Source organism: Erinaceus europaeus, chromosome 15 (genome assembly GCF_950295315.1).
Source record: "Erinaceus europaeus chromosome 15, mEriEur2.1, whole genome shotgun sequence".
Taxonomy (NCBI): domain Eukaryota; kingdom Metazoa; phylum Chordata; class Mammalia; order Eulipotyphla; family Erinaceidae; genus Erinaceus; species Erinaceus europaeus.
The window spans coordinates 6,264,575-6,280,502 of NC_080176.1; the positions used below are offsets into that span (position 1 = coordinate 6,264,575).

The following is a 15,928-nucleotide window of genomic DNA, read 5'->3' on the forward strand; positions in this document are numbered from 1 at the left end:
CCCCACAAACCCAAGTCCTCACTGGAGGTGGAGTCAGGCTTCTGGGCGAGACTGGCAGAGGGCACCTAGAAGCAGCCTTTCTGGTTCCAAGGCCCAGCTGCCCCACAGGGAGGTCAGGCACTGGCCAGTACTCAGCACATCTCAGCTGTGTCCAGAGCCCCAGGGCCACCCAGCTCTTTACAGGAACCACAGGTAGCTGGGATTGGCATGGCACCCTACAGTCGGTCGCTCTTCTGAGCCCCAGGTCCCCTCTAGCCTTGCACTGTGAACAGCAGAGGGGCACAGCTTAGCCCTAGATGTAGAGGCCCCCTGCCTGCAAAAACCCCAGGGTACCCTGAAAGATTGTGGTCGGTCATCAAACACCTGGAAAAAGGGAAGGGCCACAGAAGTGGAGTGGAGAGGGACTGTGACCCATGGCCTGTTGCCCCTTGGCTGGGGATTCTCATGCTTTAGAATCCAATGCTTTATCCACTGTGCCACCTCCCGGACCTGGCTGGGGATTCTCACCCTCCACTTGTGGCCACTCACCATTTTAGGGGCAGGGTCCCATCCAGACTGGTACCTCTGCTCCAAGACTCTCCAGGTCCTGGGGAGGAGGGTGGGCTGGGAGTCATGGGCAGAAAACAGGGTCCTCGCCATGGCTCTGAGTGGTCAGCAACACCTCTCCCCTGCCCAGTTGGAAAGGAAAAGGCAGGGAGGACAACCACAGAGAATCCAGCACCTTCAAGGAACGCCCCACAACAGTTAACAGGAGTCCCTGGGCAGGGCGGGTGAGAGCATGCAGCCCATGGCCAGGAACAGAGTGGCCATCCAGCAGGATGGCTGACCCACAGCCTGCTCAGCCCCTCTCAAGGTGCCCCCCGCCACCTGAGCAGGACTCCATTCCCAACTCCTGCCTGACAGCCCGTAGGTCACTGGCCCAGGCAGCACAATCAGGCTGGGGTATGTGCGTGACTGCACCTGGGCCATGTCCTTACACTGCTGTGCCCGCATCGCAAAGCCCTCCTGGTGCCCCCAACTTAACAGATGCACTTCCTGGTTTGGACCAGGAAACCCCACCCAGTCCTGGGTGCTGGGACTCTGCTGACACTAGGCACAGGGAGCATCTGGGAAGTACAGCCTGCCTGGTGGGGCAGGGCGGCTATAGCACACCTGCCTGCTGGACACAGACTGGCCTGCGTGTCTCGAATGAGGAAGAAGTCCAGTTCAGGTTGGCTTGAAGTTAACTGAAGCAGTCACCTGGCCTGCTCTCATGGGCGGGGTCAGGGAGTCTCAGGACCAACAGAAGCCTTGGCAACCCAGTCACCCTGTCACAGCAACAGAGGTCAGTGCAGCGAACGTGGGCAGCCAGAGTTCCTTCTGACTGAGCTATGACCACAGCCCCCAAGACCAGGTTACCAGCAATGGCTGCTGAAGGCGTGAGTACTCCATCAGCTCTGCCCTGCCCTCCCTGTCCCCCCAGAGGCCTGAATAGTGGGATTGCCCTGGGCCCGGTCTCCTACCCACCAAGGGACAGCATGAGGCTCAGCATGTTGCAGGCCACTGCTCAGCTCTTAGAACACCCCCCCCCCGCCAATGCCAGAGAGGTCCCTCCCCAGGTCCTTCCGCCAGCCAAGGACTGGCTGCCAGCAGCATCTAGGGAGGCCCCTGCCTGGGCCAGCCCCGCAGAAACGGAGCTGAGTGAGGAGCAGCAGCTGCAGGTAGGCGCAAGGGCTGGGGTGCTAGTGAGGGTCAGGCCCACAGACCCCCTCCTACCACTGACCCCCCCAACCCCCAGATCTCCAAAGAACTGGTGAACCTGCAGATCACAACCCACCAGCTGCAGGGGCAACACGAGGTGGAGATCTTCGAGCTGAAGAGTGAGGTGGGCATGGACTGCCTGCCAGCTGGGTGCACAGGGTCGGCGCAGGGGTGTGCACACCCACGGGCATCTGCAGGCCATTCTGCCTATGTGTCACGCTCTGGACATGCTCACAGAGCTGGCTTGCCTGGAGCCTGGCAGCACCTGCACCCCTGGCCTCCTGCAGGTGCTGCGACTGGAGAGCCGGGTGCTGGAGCTTGAGCAGCAAAGAGAGCAGGATGCCCTGGCAAAGGCCAAGTCAGGGATGCCAGCCCAGGAGCTTGTACGCATGGCCTGGAGCCAGGGACGCTCTGGCCACCGACAGCACCAGGTCAACAAGAGCCCATAGGGAGTGAGGGCAGCTGGGAGGCTCTGCCGTGGAGCCCAACTGATCCTCTGTGCAGGCCCAGTCCCCGGATGTCCTGAGCGCTGAGGAACAGGAGCCGGGTAGCAGTGTGCATGCGCCGCCACAGGCCAGGGGGGGCAACAGGACAAGGGGCACGGAGCCTGGCTCTCAGCCTGTCCTGAGCTCAACACCGCAAGCAGAAGTGAGCAGGGCACTGGAGCAGCTGGGGGCCCGGCAGCTAGCACTGGAGATGCACGTGTGAGTGAGTGGTGGGCATTTGGGGGCCAGAAGTCCATAGGGCCCAGGGTGGCTGATCCCTGGCCTTGTGTACAGGACAGCCCTGGACCGGCAGCTCCAGGGAGCCCAAGCAGATGCCAGGACTGCAGGGCAGCGACTAGCCACACAAGCTGCGGTGAGGCCAGCCTACGTCAAAATATGGGGGGGGGGGGGTCAAGGGTGGAGCTTAGAAATGCTGCCTCCCACAGGCGCTGTCCACTTGCCAGGGCCAGCTCCGCCAGGCTGAGGCTGAGAACTCACGGCTACAGCTGCAGCTCAAGAAGCTCAACGAGGAGTATGCTCTCCGGCTACAGCGCTGCGCGAGAGACATGGCCGTGAGCGTAGGGCCAGGGCCAGAGCCAGGGTCTCAGTCCTAGTCAGGTCGGGGGCTGCAGGCCTGAGTCTTGGGCAGGGCAAGGAGGCCAGGGGTCCTGGTTCAGGCAGGGGTTTGCAGGCCTCTGGGCCACCCCTCTGGATCTGGGTGTCTGTGACAGGGGTGTGGAGGGGGGCTTCAGGAAGATGCCACAGGTCAGGTCCACCCCTGCCCGGACTTTACAAAAGAATAGCAATGCTGGGAGTTGGGCGGTAGCGCAGCGGGTTAAGCGCAGGTGGTGCAAAGTGCAAGGACTGGCGTAAGGATCCCGGCTCCCCACCTGCAGGGGAGTCGCTTCACAGGCGGTGAAGCAGGTCTGCAGGTATCTATCTTTCTCTCCCCCTGTCTTCCCCTCCTCTCTCCATTTCTCTCTGTCCTATCCAACAATGACATCAATAACAACAGTAATAACTATAGCAATAAAACAACAAGGGCAACAAAAGGGAATAAATATTAAAAAAAAAAAAAAGAATAGCAGTGCCCCCAGCCTGCCCCACCTCCAGGAGCTGGTGGATGGTGCTGTGCCAGCACCCACGGCAGCTGTTCGCCCATTCCTGGAAGCAGCGCTGGAGGACATGCGGGTGGCACACCGCAGCCGTGAGCAACAGCTGGCCCGTGCTGCCCGCACCTACCGCAAGCGCCTGGCAGAGCTGAGCAGCCGGCACGAGGAGCTGCTGGCCGCCCATGGGTGAGTGCAGCTGAGACGGGCACGGGGCAGAGGTGGACCTGCCTCATGCGGCCTGTGACTTAGGGTGCAGCACATGCTGGTGGATGCGAATGGGGCAGCTGGGACCCTCAAGGCTACTGAGGATGCAGCCCTGTGGGGCCAGGAGCCAACAGCCCTGCACCCAGCCACTGGGCCCAGCCAACAGCAGGAGGCCCAGGTGAGCCTGGGGCGTGATGCGCACGGGAAGCTCTGCACCCAGGGAGGCTTCCAGGCTGCCCCACATTAGTCCAGGGACACTCAACCCCACTCAGACGAGGATGATTGCTCCTCAGGCCATAAACGCAACCTTCCAGCACACAGCCAGCTCAGCATGCTATTTTCCCCACAGAAAAAAAACAAGGAAGCCCCCCAGGCAGGAATGCCTGAGTCACAGTCACAGTAAGTGTCCTGGCGCTGGGGCTGGGTGGACCCATCCACTCAAAACACCCGGTCACTGTCCCATTTAGCCTCATGGCTGGGCCCTCTGAGTGGCCACTGTCAACATATGCAGATGGGCATTAGGCCTGGACTGAGCTGCCAGTAGCAGGGGTGCTCAAGCTGTCCTCCGCACACTCCATGAGGCCCCTCCAGGGACTATGCTCCCCAACGAGGGCTAACCCTTTATCCACTCTCCTCCCAACAGCCTAGAAGCCGCCTCCTCCTGGGACCAGCTCAATCAGAAGCTGCAGGATTTCTCCCGCGGTGCCCAGGTAGGGACAAGGCCTGGCAGGAGACTTCCCCCCAGTGCCCCCGCTCATGGCTTGTACCCCACGGCAGGTTGAGCTGGAGCGGGAGCGGGCCCAGCTGCTAGTCCGGGCCGCCAAGGCAGAGGAGCAGCTCTCGGAGCTCCAGGAGTATGTGGACCAGCACCTGGGCAGGTAGGTTCTCAGGAGGTGGGTGGGGGTGACCAAGGGCCTAGCTGGCAGCACAGGAGGCAGGGCCGGACCTTGGGGACTGATCTTGGCTCCTCTGAGCAGATACAAGCAGGAAGTCCAGAGGCTGAGGAAGCTGGTAGACCTCAGCAAAGTAAGAGCTGCACCTCCAACTCAGCCCCCAAGGACCCACAGCCACTAGTCAGAGCAGAACTGTCCCCAAGGATGGAAGACAGACCCTGGGTTCCAGCTATAGCACCATTAAGAAACAGCAGGGACAGCATGGCAGAGCTTCACAATGGCAGGGTGGTGCTGTGGTGCCAGTTTCTCTCAAAATGAAATAATGAATAAACTTGAGAGGATGTGAATCATGTGCTTGAAGCGAGGAGCTCTTCCCAGTCAGTGTGGAGCCTGCCCCACACAGCCCCTCGGGGCCACTCCCCGACTTCCCTGTGGCAACGCCATGCAGAGCTCAGAGTCTTTATTGCATCTTGTCAGCCAAGTGAGGGAGCAGGGGCCCCACAGGGTCCTGGGGCACTGGACCTGCCTGGCCCGCCCTGATGGACATCGTAGGCCCAGACTCGGTCTGTGCCCTCCCCCACCACAGCCACGGGCTGCCAGGTGGGGAGGGGGAAGCGGCCTGACACCACACGGGCCCCTTCGGGCAGCTCTGCCTGCAGCTTGCCTTCCAGCAGCGGGAGCTGTGGGAGCAGGAGGGGAGTGGGCAGGTGGCCTCTGTGACCCAAGGCCCAGGCCTCCCCAGGGGCTGAAGCCAGGACCTACCACGCTAGGGGCCAGGAACACAGATACATTGCGGCAGTCTCTCAGGCTCACCTATGATGAGAGGAGGCCACCCGGCAGTGGGCTGGTGGGCACAGGCCTTGAAGGCCCAGGGCCCCAGCCCCAGTCTGCCCAGGCAGCAGGGGTGTCTGAGCTAGTACAGGAAGCGTGAGGCTGGGTGAGGGGTCCAATCCTGGGTTACCTTCCAGAGGTCCTCCCGGCGGTAGCAGACACTGTGGGCACAGCCAGCTCTCCACGCATGCAGCCGCGCCAGCCCCACCAGCCACGGGTTTAGCTCATAGCCCACGGCCGGGCGGAGACCGCATCTGTGGGCAGCCAGAACCTGCGAGAACAGACCTTTCTGGGGGTGGCGATGGGGGCTGGGGGTGCAGGGATGGGGTGCCACCCTCCCAACCCCCTGCTTACGATCCTGCCGTCACCAGAGCCCAGATCCACGGTCTTCCCAGGCCGCCCTCGAAGCAGAGACAGCACGTGCTCCACCTGCCGCCGGCTCGCCCCGACATAGGGCACCTGCCAGGGGAGGGCGGGGGTCAGCGCGCCGCCCCCCAAGCTTCTCAGCCCCTGCTGCAGAAGCCCTCCTCCCAGCCACCGCACTACTGGCAGGTGCTTCCGCCCCTCCTCCAGCCTGGGTCCCCGTGGCCCCGCCTCATCTCCATAGCCCCGCCCAGTGGGCCTCGTAGCCCATCCTTCGTCCCCTAGGGGCCGCCCCCCACCTGCAGTCGCAGAGGCACTCGGCGGAAGCCGGGTTGCAGCAACAACGCCCACACGGCGTAGGCCGCCAGCCCCGAGCCCGCCGCCGCCTGCAGCAGCTCCAGTGCGCTCAGCCGCTGCTCACGCAGCTCCGCCAGCGCCTCGCCGGGGTCGTCCTGGTCCATGATGCGCGACACGCCCCCAGCCCCTCCTGGCTGTGCTTCTGTCTGGGTCGCCGGAAACTCAGGGCAGAAACCGGAAGTGATCGGTCTGTTGCACTCCGCTCCGCCCGGCGCAGAGGCTCCCTGACCGCGGGTTCCGGGTCCGGGCGGGTCAGCTCCATAGAAGGCACAGGCAGACCCCCGTGGGGTGGGCGGTCCGTGGGCCACAACACCCCTAAGACCGATCTGGAAGCTGTGCTGCAGGTTTCTAGACCCAGGAGGAGTCAGTGCAACCCGAACGCAGAGGCTTTCACTGGGGCGGGCGTTGGGGAAACCACCTCCTCCAGCTGAGGCCATAGGGAAGATCCTTGGAGGGTCCCTGCAAACCTGGGACCCAGACCATCCCCCAACGAGGTCCCTTCAAGCGCCTGCCCCAACCTGCAACCTGGGCAGGTCAGCCCTCCCACCGCTCTGGGTTGTGACTGGACCCTCCCAGAAAGGAGGGATGCACCCGGTGGCCCCCATGTTATTATTATTTTTTCTCTTTTTATATATATTTATTTATTCCCTTTTGTTGCCCTTGTTGTTTCATTGTTATAGTTACTATTGTTGTTGTTATTGATGTCGTTGTTGGACAGGACAGAGAGAAATGGAGACCAGATGGGAAGACAGAGAGGAGGAGAGAAAGACAGACACCTTCAGACCTGCTTCACCGCCTGTGAAGCGACTCCCCTGCAGGTGGGGAGCCGGGGGCTCGAACCAGGATCCTTATGCTTTGCGCCACGTGCGCTTAACCCACTGCGCTACCGCCCAACCACCACCACCACCACCACCGTTATTTTTTTGTCGCCTTTCATCCCTAGGGCCTAGAGATGCTCCTGACACTTGGAAGGCAGTTAAGTAAGCACAGGACTTGAGTGAATGGGGCTGCCACTGTGAGGCAGAGTGCCCAGGTCTCTGTGGCACCTGAGATAAATTAGCCTTCAGATAAGAGCTTTCTGCTTATTGGGAGCTGGTGGTGCAGTGGATAAAGTGCTGAACTCTCAAGTATGCTGGTTCTCTCTCCTCTCTTTTAAGTAAATTAAATATATATGTATATATTTATTTATTTATTTTCCCTTTTGTTGCCCTTGTTTTTTTATTGTTGTAGTTATTGATGTCATTGTTGTTGGATAGGACAGAGAGAAATGGAGAGAGGAGGGGAAGACAGAGAGGGAGAGAGAAAGATAAGACACCTGCAGACCTGCTTCACTGCTTATGAAGCGACTCCCCCGCAGGTGGAGAGCTGGGGGCTCAAACCGGGATCCTTAAGCCGGTCCTTGTGCTTTGCACCACATGTGCTTAACCCGCTGTGCTACCTGACTCCCAATAAATATATTTTTTAAGATTTTATTTATTCATGAAGAAGATGGGCACAGAGAAAGAACCAGATATGGGAGCTGTAGTACAGCGGGTTGAGCGTACATGGTGCAAAGCACAAGGGCTGGCTTAAAGATCCCGTTTGAGTCCCCAGCTCCTCACCTACAGGGGGGTCACTTCACAGGCAATGAAGCAGGTGTGCAAGTGTCTGTTTTTCTCCCCACCCCCACCCCACCCACCCCTGTCTTCCCCTCCTCTCTCAATTTCTCTCTGGCCTATCCAACGACAACAATAACAATTACAGCAAGCTCAACAACAAGGGCAACAAAATGGGGAAAATGGCCTCCAGGAGCAATGGGTTCATAGTGCAGGCAATGAGCCCCAGCGATAACCCTAGAGGCAAAAAATTAAATAAATAAATAAATAATTTAAAAAAAAGAAAGAACCAGACATCACTCTGGTACATGTGTTACTGGGGATTGAACCTGGGATCTCATGCTTGAGAGTCCAGTGCTTTATCCATTGATCCACCTCCCAGACCACAATTAAATAATTAAAAAAAAATAAAAAGATAGGGAGTTGAGCACACACATTACCATGTGCAAGGACCCAGGTTCAAGCCCCCACTTCCCACCTGCAAGGGGAAAGCTTCATGAGCAGAGAAGCAGGTCTAAAGGTGTCTATCTCTCTCCCTATCCCCCTTTCCCTCTCAATTTCTCTCTATCCTATCAAATAAAATAAAAAGGAAAACAGAAAAAAAAATGGCCACCAGGAGCTCCCCACAGGAGCAGTGGATTCATAGTGCTGGCACTGAGCCCCAGCAGTAACCCTGGTGGTAATAAAAATTAATAAATACTCAAAAGATAAAATTGTCTATACAGTGAGCACACTTGAGAAGGTCCCGTATACCTTGCGGTGCTTGGTAGTGCAGTTTAAGTGTCTAACATGCCCAGAGGGATGTCACCCCAGCTTACCCACCCCACCTCCCCTAGGGCAGGCACTGTGTTGTGTCCCCAAGTTGTTCCTGCAGTGTAGTGAGTGGGTCCGTGCTTAGCATTCCTGAGGGCAGGCGGGGCACAGCTGGACAGCTTTGGGGCCAGTTCCAGGTGCTGGCTGTGAGAAGATGATGGGAAAACCAGAGGGAACAGCTCAGCCCTGCAGGAAAAGCCCACTGAAGACCTAACAGGAAGGTGGGAGTCTGTCAGGGGAGCACAGGTCTCCCCTGGTCTTTGCTGAGGCAAAGGGGTGGGGAGGGGGGTATGCAGGAGGCACGGTCTGCATGCAGAGGCTGAGGGAGGGTGCAGCAGGGTACTTAGAGTGCAGAGGCTGGCCCAGCTCTGCAGGGGGCTGTTCATGGAAAGAGAATCTGGGCCCTGAGCCCTGTTTTTTCGGGGGAGTTTATGAGGCAGAGGGATCAGCCAGGAGAGGCAGCAGATGGGAGAAACACTGTAAGCCTGTTTTGGGGTGCAGCTGCCCTACGTGTAGTCATGGGAGTAAGCAGGCAGGCCCAATAAAAGGGGTGCCCTGTGGAGTGCAGATCTGGATAGTACGTCCCCCCCCAGACTGACACAATGACCAGGCTCACCTGGCACCCTGTACATACAGCCTGTGGGAAGGAAGGGACTCTGAGTGGGTGCAGGCCCTGCTGGGACCCTGCCCCCCACCCAGTCCTGCTTTGTTTTTCAGGGGCCTGCAGGGCTAGAGTGAGCGGTCAGCTCCTCCTCTGGCTGCTTGGACTCTGACCGGGCAGGGCAGTGACAATGGGGCCAGTGGCGGGAAGGGCCTTAGAGATCGCATTATGCAGCTGCCTGCCACCGGAAACGAACTGCAAGCAGGACCAAGGAGCCCCCACTGGCGCTGGTTCAGGATGCGCTGCACGTTGCTGCAGAGGACAGAGGGTTCATTCTTGCGAGGGTGGGAAGGGCCAGGATGCATGCACTTCAGGGAGTAGGGACCGGAGGAAAGCTGCAACCTCTCCTCAGGCTGAGCACCATTGTGACAGCATAGCCAAGTTCATGAGGGCTCTGCATGCACCCCAAGCCGTGCAGACCCCCTCCCTCCTGTCCCAACAAGCCCACCCCACCCTCAGCGCAGCCCCCTGCAGGGAGAGGGTCAAGAAGGCCAAGCAGACCAGACCGTGTGCTGGGCTTTCTTACTCATCACTGTTTCCAGAAGCACAGAGCCCCTGCGGTGCCAGCAGGAATCCCCCACCCTACTCCCAGGCCTAGATCCCTCAGTCCAGCCCCACCTCGCAGGGCAGCTGGCGGGCAGCTCGGGCAGCCCTGTAGACACGGGTGAACTCCTGCAGGCGGGGCGCACAGCCCAGCCAGGCCTCCCCGAAGCGGCTCCAGCCCATGAAAAGGAAGGTGCCGGGGCCAGGCCGAACGCTGCAGCGCAAAGGAGTGTGGATGGGGGCCTGCAGCACACCCCCGGGGGGCCCAGCTGGGAACAGCCTTGGTGTTAGCCTGAGCACTCGGGCAGCAGCCACGGTGATGAGTGACTCCTGCAGCTCTGCATGGTGGGACACCCCGCTGATGGCCCCTCGAATGACTGTGGGAGACATGGCAGCCAGTGCTGGGTGTGGGGGGAGGGGAGCACCTCCATCCCATCCCGGAGCACCCCCCAACCTATAGAGGGGATACTCACCAAAGTCGCCAGTGCAGGCAGCCAGGAGCAACTCAGCATCACTGCAGGGCCTGCAGGCACCTGGGTGCAGGGGAGGTGGTGAGTGGGGCCCCTGCCAGCTGTTCCCACAGTGCCTGCCAGCAGGAGGGCCAGGGGCCCGGCGCCCTTGGGGCCCGCTGATCTGGGAGGACGCAAGGAACAGATGTGCACACGCCCAGAGCCCAGACACTTGCATTAAGGTGCACCTGCAGGATCCTGGACAGCACACAGATGGGGGCGCGCCCAACCCCCCCCCCAGCACGAGCAGGGCTCTCACATGTTTCAGGGGTCCCAAAATCTCCAGGCACTGCTTGCAGGTGTGCCCTAAAGGCCTGGCAGAGTAGGTGGGCAGTCAGGCAGGAGGACTGTGTGCTGGGGACAGGAGAAGCAGAGCCCCCATGCCCTGTGGGGTCAGACTCTCAGCTCTGGGGGCAGAGCTGATTGGTGCCCTGCAGGGAGGCAGGCGGGTCTCCATGGCAACCAGGCACACTGGACTTTTGTTGCACTGGGCTGGGGGAGGGGAGGTCAGCACTGGGCCAGCCCCGGACAGCTTTGGCTGAAGACTTTGATTCTGCCCCACTGTCCCCTCCCCCAGCCCTTCCAGCCTGCTACTCTGCAGGCACTGCTACTCCCTTTGGCCCCTGCCTCAGTTCCTCCCTCTGTGCAGTGGGAGGCACCCAGCCACAGGGAGGGAGCAGTGTCGCCCCTCCACTCCACCCGGAACAGTCGCTCACCATCCTCAAGGAGGCCTGGCGCTTGGGGAGGCAGCTCTGGACGTCCCGCATCATGCAGCTCGAAGCGGAAGGAGGCCACTCGGCGGCTGATGTCTCGGTGCGGGATGGCTTGCAGAAAGAGGGCCCCTTGCTCGTTGGGACCCCAGTGCACGCAGAGACTCCCTGCCGGGCCTGGGCCCTCAGCCAGCAGCAGCTCCAGGGCGCCTCCCGCCCGCTCAGCAAAGACCTGGGCGCCAGTGAAGGGGCGCACGGGCTGCAGGCAGGTGATGCGGGGTGCGCCGGGGGTCCCCAAGGTCAGGCGCAGCGCCCCAGCCGGGTACAGCCACTCCATCTCGCCCTCCACACAGCCCAGGGTCAGCTGGCCCACGCTGCCTGGCTCCTGGGTCAAGCCGCTGGGGACAGGACAGCGCACTGAGTCGGGCCATGTCCCCCAGCCCCCAAGGCTCGCAGCCCTGAGTCCCCAGCCCAGAGTCCCGCACCCACAGCCCCGACAGGCTAGGACTGCCCGGGAGCGGGGGCTCGGACCCTCGCGGTACCTGCCACGCCAGCTGCAGCGGTCCTCCGAGTAGCCGGCGCGGCCCGAGGCCAGCAGGCCACAGCAGAGCGCGCACAGCAGCGCGCGGGCCCGCATGGTGGGCGGCCGGCTCCGGGAGCAGGGGGCGCCGGCCCCCCCAGCCCCACCGCGGGGTGGCCGCACAGCTCAGCGCCCGCCGCGGGAACCTGGGGGCGGGCCGCAGGCGCTCTGGCCAATGGCCGCGCGGGCCCCAACTTCCCGCCAATCGCAGTGGCCCCGGGTGGGCGGGGGCCAGGCCCTTGGGAACCTCTTGACGGAGGCTTCTCTGGATTCCCACCGCCCTCGGATGGGCAGCCAGGACCCCCTTTCCCACGAGAGGACCTGGCTTCCCCCCACTCCATCCGTGCTGAGTCCTCTAAGTCTATATAGAGCAAACCTATAGCCAACATCATACTCAATGGTGAAAAACTGGAAGCATTTCCACTCAGATCAGGTACTAGACAGGGCTGCCCACTATCACGGTGCTGAGTCCTCTAAAGGGCGGGAAGCAGTTAGCCAGGAGGGTCTGCACACAGGAGAGTAACCCTAGGATCCATGTGAAGGGCTGAGTACTGCTGCCTGCAGGGGTGTGTGTCCGTTTCTCACACACACACACACACACACACACACACACACACACGGGCTGCCAGGTGAAGGCATGTGGCCCATGGGGAGGAGGCAGCTGCTGCCAGACCAGAGGCCATTTGCTGCCAGCGGAGCTGCCTTTGGGCCCTGCCACTGACCCCTCACCCTTCAAGGAGGGCTGGGAACCAGCTGTCATGAGAGCCCACAGGCCAGTGAGCCCATGTCTGTGGCCAGGTGGGCAGACACAGGAAGTGGCTACACCTGCGGAGGGGTTCTGAAGCCGGTGAAACATTTGCTGGAGGAGGCAGGTCTGCTCTGGGTGCACCCCAGAAGGATGAGACTGGGCACTGGGGCAGTGGGGCAGTGTTCAGTGGGCCTGGAGACAGACTGGGAAGAAGGGGAAAGGTGGTTTGGCTGTAGGTCACTCCAGGAGCCCTGAGCTGAAACCGGTGGTGTGCAAGTATTCTGTGCAGTAAAAATGAACTTTTAAATATTTACTTTAGTATTGAAGAGGCAACCTAATGTTTATGCAAAATGACTTTCATGCCTGAGGCTGCTAAGTCCCAGGTTTGATCCTCAGCACCACCATAAGCCAGAGCTGAGCAGTATTCTGATAAATAATAATGGTAATAATAAGCAAGGGAAAGAGCTAGAGCACTTCTCTGGCATACCTGCTGTCCAGGAACAAGCGCAATGCCTCATGCATGCAAGTCCCGTGCTCTCTCTGCTGAACCACCTCTCTAGACACCAAAAGAACATTTTATGGCTTTTATTTTATTTTACTTTATTGATATTTTTCTTTACCAGAGCACTATTTAGTTCTGACTTATAGTGGTAGGGGGGATTGAACCCGGGACTTTACAGTCTCAGGCATAAGAGTCTCTTTGCATAACCATTATGCTATCTACCCCCAACCTTATGGCTTTTATTTATTTTATTTTGGATAGAGACAGTGAGAAATTAAAATGGAAGGGGAAGACAGAAAGGGAGCAAGCAAGAGACACCTACAGAACTGCTTCACTGATTGTGAAGCTTCCCCACTGCTGCTAGGAAGTGGGGGCTTGAACCTTGGTCCTTGCACATGGTAATGTATGCACTCAACCCTACAGGCTGGCCCCTCTTTTTTTTTTTTTTTTTTTTTTTACCAGAGCACTGTTCAGCTCTGGCTTATGGTGGTGCAGAGGATTGAACCTGGGATTTTTGGAGACTTAGGCATCATGAGAGTCTCTTTGCATAACCATTATGCTACCTACCCCTCACTAAAAACAAGAATCTTAATGTATGCTCAACCAGGTGTGTCACCACCAGCCCCTCAAAAACAAGAATTTTGAAGGAAGTAGGAGAGGGATGGGGAGGCAGCATGATGGTTATGCAAAAATTTTCCATGCCTGAAAAACTGATGTTTCAGGTTTAATCCCTAGCACCACTGAGCAGCACTCTGGTAAAAATAAATATTAATATAGTATCAAGCAAGCAGGAGAGTCTTGAGAGGGGTGGTAGATGAGGTTTGGAAAGTCTCCTACGGCCCTTGCTAAGCTGTAGGTTCCTGCCAATGACCAAGGCACTGGCCACCACAGGGCGGGCCTCTAGACAGTGGGCTCCTGGCGCCCTCTGGTGGTAGCTGGTGGAGCAGCCACCTCAGGCGGGATGCTACCACCCACCTCCACCCACCTCCCAGCCCCTTCAGAGAAGCAGCAGTGCTGGATGGGAGCTTCTGGGGGCAGCTTCTCAGTGGTACAAACCTAGCCTTGGCCTCTCAGTATCAGGGGGGGGGCTGCACAATCTCCCCTTGGAGGCCCTGGCAGAGAAGCTGTTACTGGACAGAGACCACCTGTGCTCTGTTCCCCATCCCACCTGGGCGCCATCCACAGGGCAGGGCCATGGGGCCATGCCTGGCCTCCACTGTGGGTGCACCACTCTGTCAACACCTGGAGAAAAAGAGTGAGTGAGATGCCTAGGTGTCACCTATGTCCACCTAGGGTTGGGCTCCCTGTGTGCCTTGCTACAGAATCTGCAGTGACCCCCTGAAAGGGTCCTCTCTCCATGCAAAAATATTTATTTATTCCCTTTTGTTGCCCTTGTTTTATTGTTGTAGTTATTGTTGCTGTTTTTTATATCATTGTTGGATAGGACAGAGAGAAATGGAGAGAGGAGGGGAAGACAGAGAGGGGGAGAAAAAGAAAGACACCTGCAGACCTGCCTCACCGCCTGTGAAGCAACTCCCCTGCAGGTGGGGAGCTGGGGGTTCAAACTGGGATCCTTAAGCTGGTCCTTGTACTTTGCGCCACCTGTGCTTAACCCACTGTGCTACTGCCCGACTCCCTTATTTTCCCTTTTTTTAAATATTTATTTATTCCCTTTTTGTTGCCCTTGTTTTTATCATTGTTGTGGTTATTATTGTTGTTATTATTGATGTCGTTGTTGCCAGATAGGACAGAGAGAAATGGAGAGAGGAGGGAAAGACACAGAGGGGGAGAGAAAGACAGACACCCGCAGACCTGCTTCACCACTTGTGAAGCGACTCCCCTGCAGGTGGGGAGCCGGGGGCTTGAACTGGGATCCTTAAGCCGATCCCTGCGCTTTGCACCACCTGCATTTAACCTGCTGCGCTACCAACTGACTCCCCCTGAACCCTGTTTCTGATCCTGGCTGTCCCCAGTGCAGCCTCGTGGTGTATGAACTGGCTCTGGGACCTCCAGCAGAATTTCACCATGACCTTCCCCCACCCCCCAACCCCTGCCAGAGTGCTGTCCCCAAAACTTAGGTGCTGACTGGAGCTGAGGCAGGGGCAACAACTCTGTCCTTGGCAGAGCCTGAGACAGTGTTGGAGACACTGATAGAGGGGACTGAAGGGCCAGAGGGGCTGAGCTGTTGGCCCAGGGAAGTTGCATGAAGGCCGAGTGGCAGGTACTCAGGTGTGGGGACCAAGAGGCAAAGGACACAAGTGACTGGGAGCAAACCAGGCAGAAGTACCAGTGGGGGCACAGGGTCAGCTCACAGGGCCCCCAGGCCCAGAGAGTGTGCACCAGCTTGGATGGGACTGAATGCTGAGAGGGTCAAGGTCTCCTTTTGCAAACACCACCGGCCACACCCATTTTAGCCAAGAGGGTGATATCAGGTCCACCCACCTATGTTCCCCACCGTCTGGCCCCAGAGCCCTGCACCATGGACGATCCAGACTGTGCCCAGCCCTGGGGTGTGCATGTCAGCTACAACAGGAGCAACTTTCACAGCTGAGGGTGGTGTTCCCCCAGCCTGTGCTATCATAAGCATTGACCTGCCTGAGGCACCTGTAGACTGTCATATCCAGAGTGGCCGCAGGGCCATGGCAGATTGCCCTCCCCTTGCACTCCTCCCCTAGATCCATCCTCGCCTACCCAAGCACCTCTTCCTGGGACTGAACACTGCTGGGATGTTGCTCTCCCCCACAAGAAATCCACCCCACACACACCTTGTGTCTTCTGGAGCAGCCAAAAATGCAGCTGCCGACTGATTTGCAGCAGGGCTAAAAATAACGCCAGCTCCAGCCAGGCCCTGGAAAGAGCCCATTGCTAGGAGACTGCCATCACTAGGCGACCACGTTACCATGGTGACAGCTGGGCCCTGAGTCATTCTCAGCCCTGGCCGACTGGGGTGGGGGGGGCTCTACCTCAGACTCTGGTGGGTGGGGCTGGCCCCAGAGGAGGGGAGCACAGAGCAGAAGTTCAGAGGAAAGGCCATCCCTAGCCTGCCAAGCTCTCACCCTCAGAGGCCATCTGACCCACAGTGGCCATGACAGCCGGTCTACCCCCAAGTGCTCTCAGGTTCCTCCTGGGTGAAGGTAGGGTCATCCAGGCTGGGGTTCCCCAACAGGTGGTCTCAGAACATGGGGCTCTCAGCGCCTGAAGAGTGCCCCACCCCCAGACTTGTTTTCCAGGAAAAAAGTACTGTGGGGGGCATTCCATCTCCCTCAGGGAGCCACCCTTGTC

The 15,928-nt window shown here is 59.0% G+C and overlaps 3 protein-coding genes across 4 annotated transcripts; 1 reads left to right on the forward strand and 2 right to left on the reverse strand.

Annotated features, from left to right (window-relative positions):
• Positions 1 to 860: 860 nt before the first annotated feature.
• On the forward strand, positions 861 to 4,781 carry CCDC78 (coiled-coil domain containing 78). The gene is made up of 13 exons (XM_060172695.1): positions 861 to 1,324; positions 1,599 to 1,700; positions 1,778 to 1,864; positions 2,028 to 2,171; positions 2,245 to 2,444; positions 2,520 to 2,598; positions 2,672 to 2,797; positions 3,339 to 3,523; positions 3,587 to 3,719; positions 3,891 to 3,940; positions 4,185 to 4,251; positions 4,319 to 4,419; positions 4,519 to 4,781. The coding sequence occupies exons 1-13, from the start codon at positions 1,253 to 1,255 to the stop codon at positions 4,613 to 4,615; spliced, it is 1,443 nt and encodes a 480-aa protein (XP_060028678.1). The 5' UTR covers positions 861 to 1,252; the 3' UTR covers positions 4,616 to 4,781.
• Positions 4,782 to 4,877: 96 nt separating this feature from the next.
• Positions 4,878 to 6,189, reverse strand: ANTKMT (adenine nucleotide translocase lysine methyltransferase). 2 transcript variants are annotated; one of them, XM_016190430.2, is made up of 5 exons: positions 5,928 to 6,189; positions 5,620 to 5,724; positions 5,396 to 5,554; positions 5,197 to 5,247; positions 4,878 to 5,114 (listed from the first exon to the last, which is right to left on the reverse strand). In XM_016190430.2, exons 1-5 carry the CDS (start codon positions 6,087 to 6,089, stop codon positions 4,908 to 4,910), a joined length of 684 nt encoding a protein of 227 aa, XP_016045916.1. In that variant the 5' UTR covers positions 6,090 to 6,189; the 3' UTR covers positions 4,878 to 4,907. The 2 variants fall into 2 exon arrangements, with proteins under 2 accessions (XP_016045916.1, XP_007528125.1); XM_007528063.3 differs by having other exon boundaries at positions 5,396 to 5,536; positions 5,928 to 6,169.
• A 3,370-nt stretch (positions 6,190 to 9,559) lies between these two features.
• METRN (meteorin, glial cell differentiation regulator) lies at positions 9,560 to 11,551 on the reverse strand. Its single transcript, XM_007527990.3, has 4 exons — positions 11,359 to 11,551; positions 10,823 to 11,214; positions 10,071 to 10,130; positions 9,560 to 9,974 (listed from the first exon to the last, which is right to left on the reverse strand). The coding sequence occupies exons 1-4, from the start codon at positions 11,451 to 11,453 to the stop codon at positions 9,658 to 9,660; spliced, it is 864 nt and encodes a 287-aa protein (XP_007528052.1). The 5' UTR covers positions 11,454 to 11,551; the 3' UTR covers positions 9,560 to 9,657.
• Between the last annotated feature and the right edge of the window lie 4,377 nt (positions 11,552 to 15,928).

Coding starts and splice junctions, on each gene's coding strand:
- METRN (XM_007527990.3), bottom strand. CDS start 11,453: ATGCGGGCCCGCGCGCTGCTGTGCGCGCTCTGCTGTGGCCTGCTGGCC. Junction 10,131..10,822: donor GCCAGGCCTCCTTGAGGATG/GTGAGCGACTGT, acceptor CCCTGCACCCAG/GTGCCTGCAGGCCCTGCAGT. Junction 9,975..10,070: donor TGCCTGCACTGGCGACTTTG/GTGAGTATCCCC, acceptor TGTCTCCCACAG/TCATTCGAGGGGCCATCAGC.
- ANTKMT (XM_016190430.2), bottom strand. CDS start 6,089: ATGGACCAGGACGACCCCGGCGAGGCGCTGGCGGAGCTGCGTGAGCAG. Junction 5,248..5,395: donor GCCGGGAGGACCTCTGGAAG/GTAACCCAGGAT, acceptor CTCTCATCATAG/GTGAGCCTGAGAGACTGCCG. Junction 5,115..5,196: donor TGTTCCTGGCCCCTAGCGTG/GTAGGTCCTGGC, acceptor CTGCTCCCACAG/CTCCCGCTGCTGGAAGGCAA.
- CCDC78 (XM_060172695.1), top strand. CDS start 1,253: ATGGGCGGGGTCAGGGAGTCTCAGGACCAACAGAAGCCTTGGCAACCC. Junction 2,445..2,519: donor CTAGCACTGGAGATGCACGT/GTGAGTGAGTGG, acceptor CCTTGTGTACAG/GACAGCCCTGGACCGGCAGC. Junction 4,252..4,318: donor ATTTCTCCCGCGGTGCCCAG/GTAGGGACAAGG, acceptor ACCCCACGGCAG/GTTGAGCTGGAGCGGGAGCG.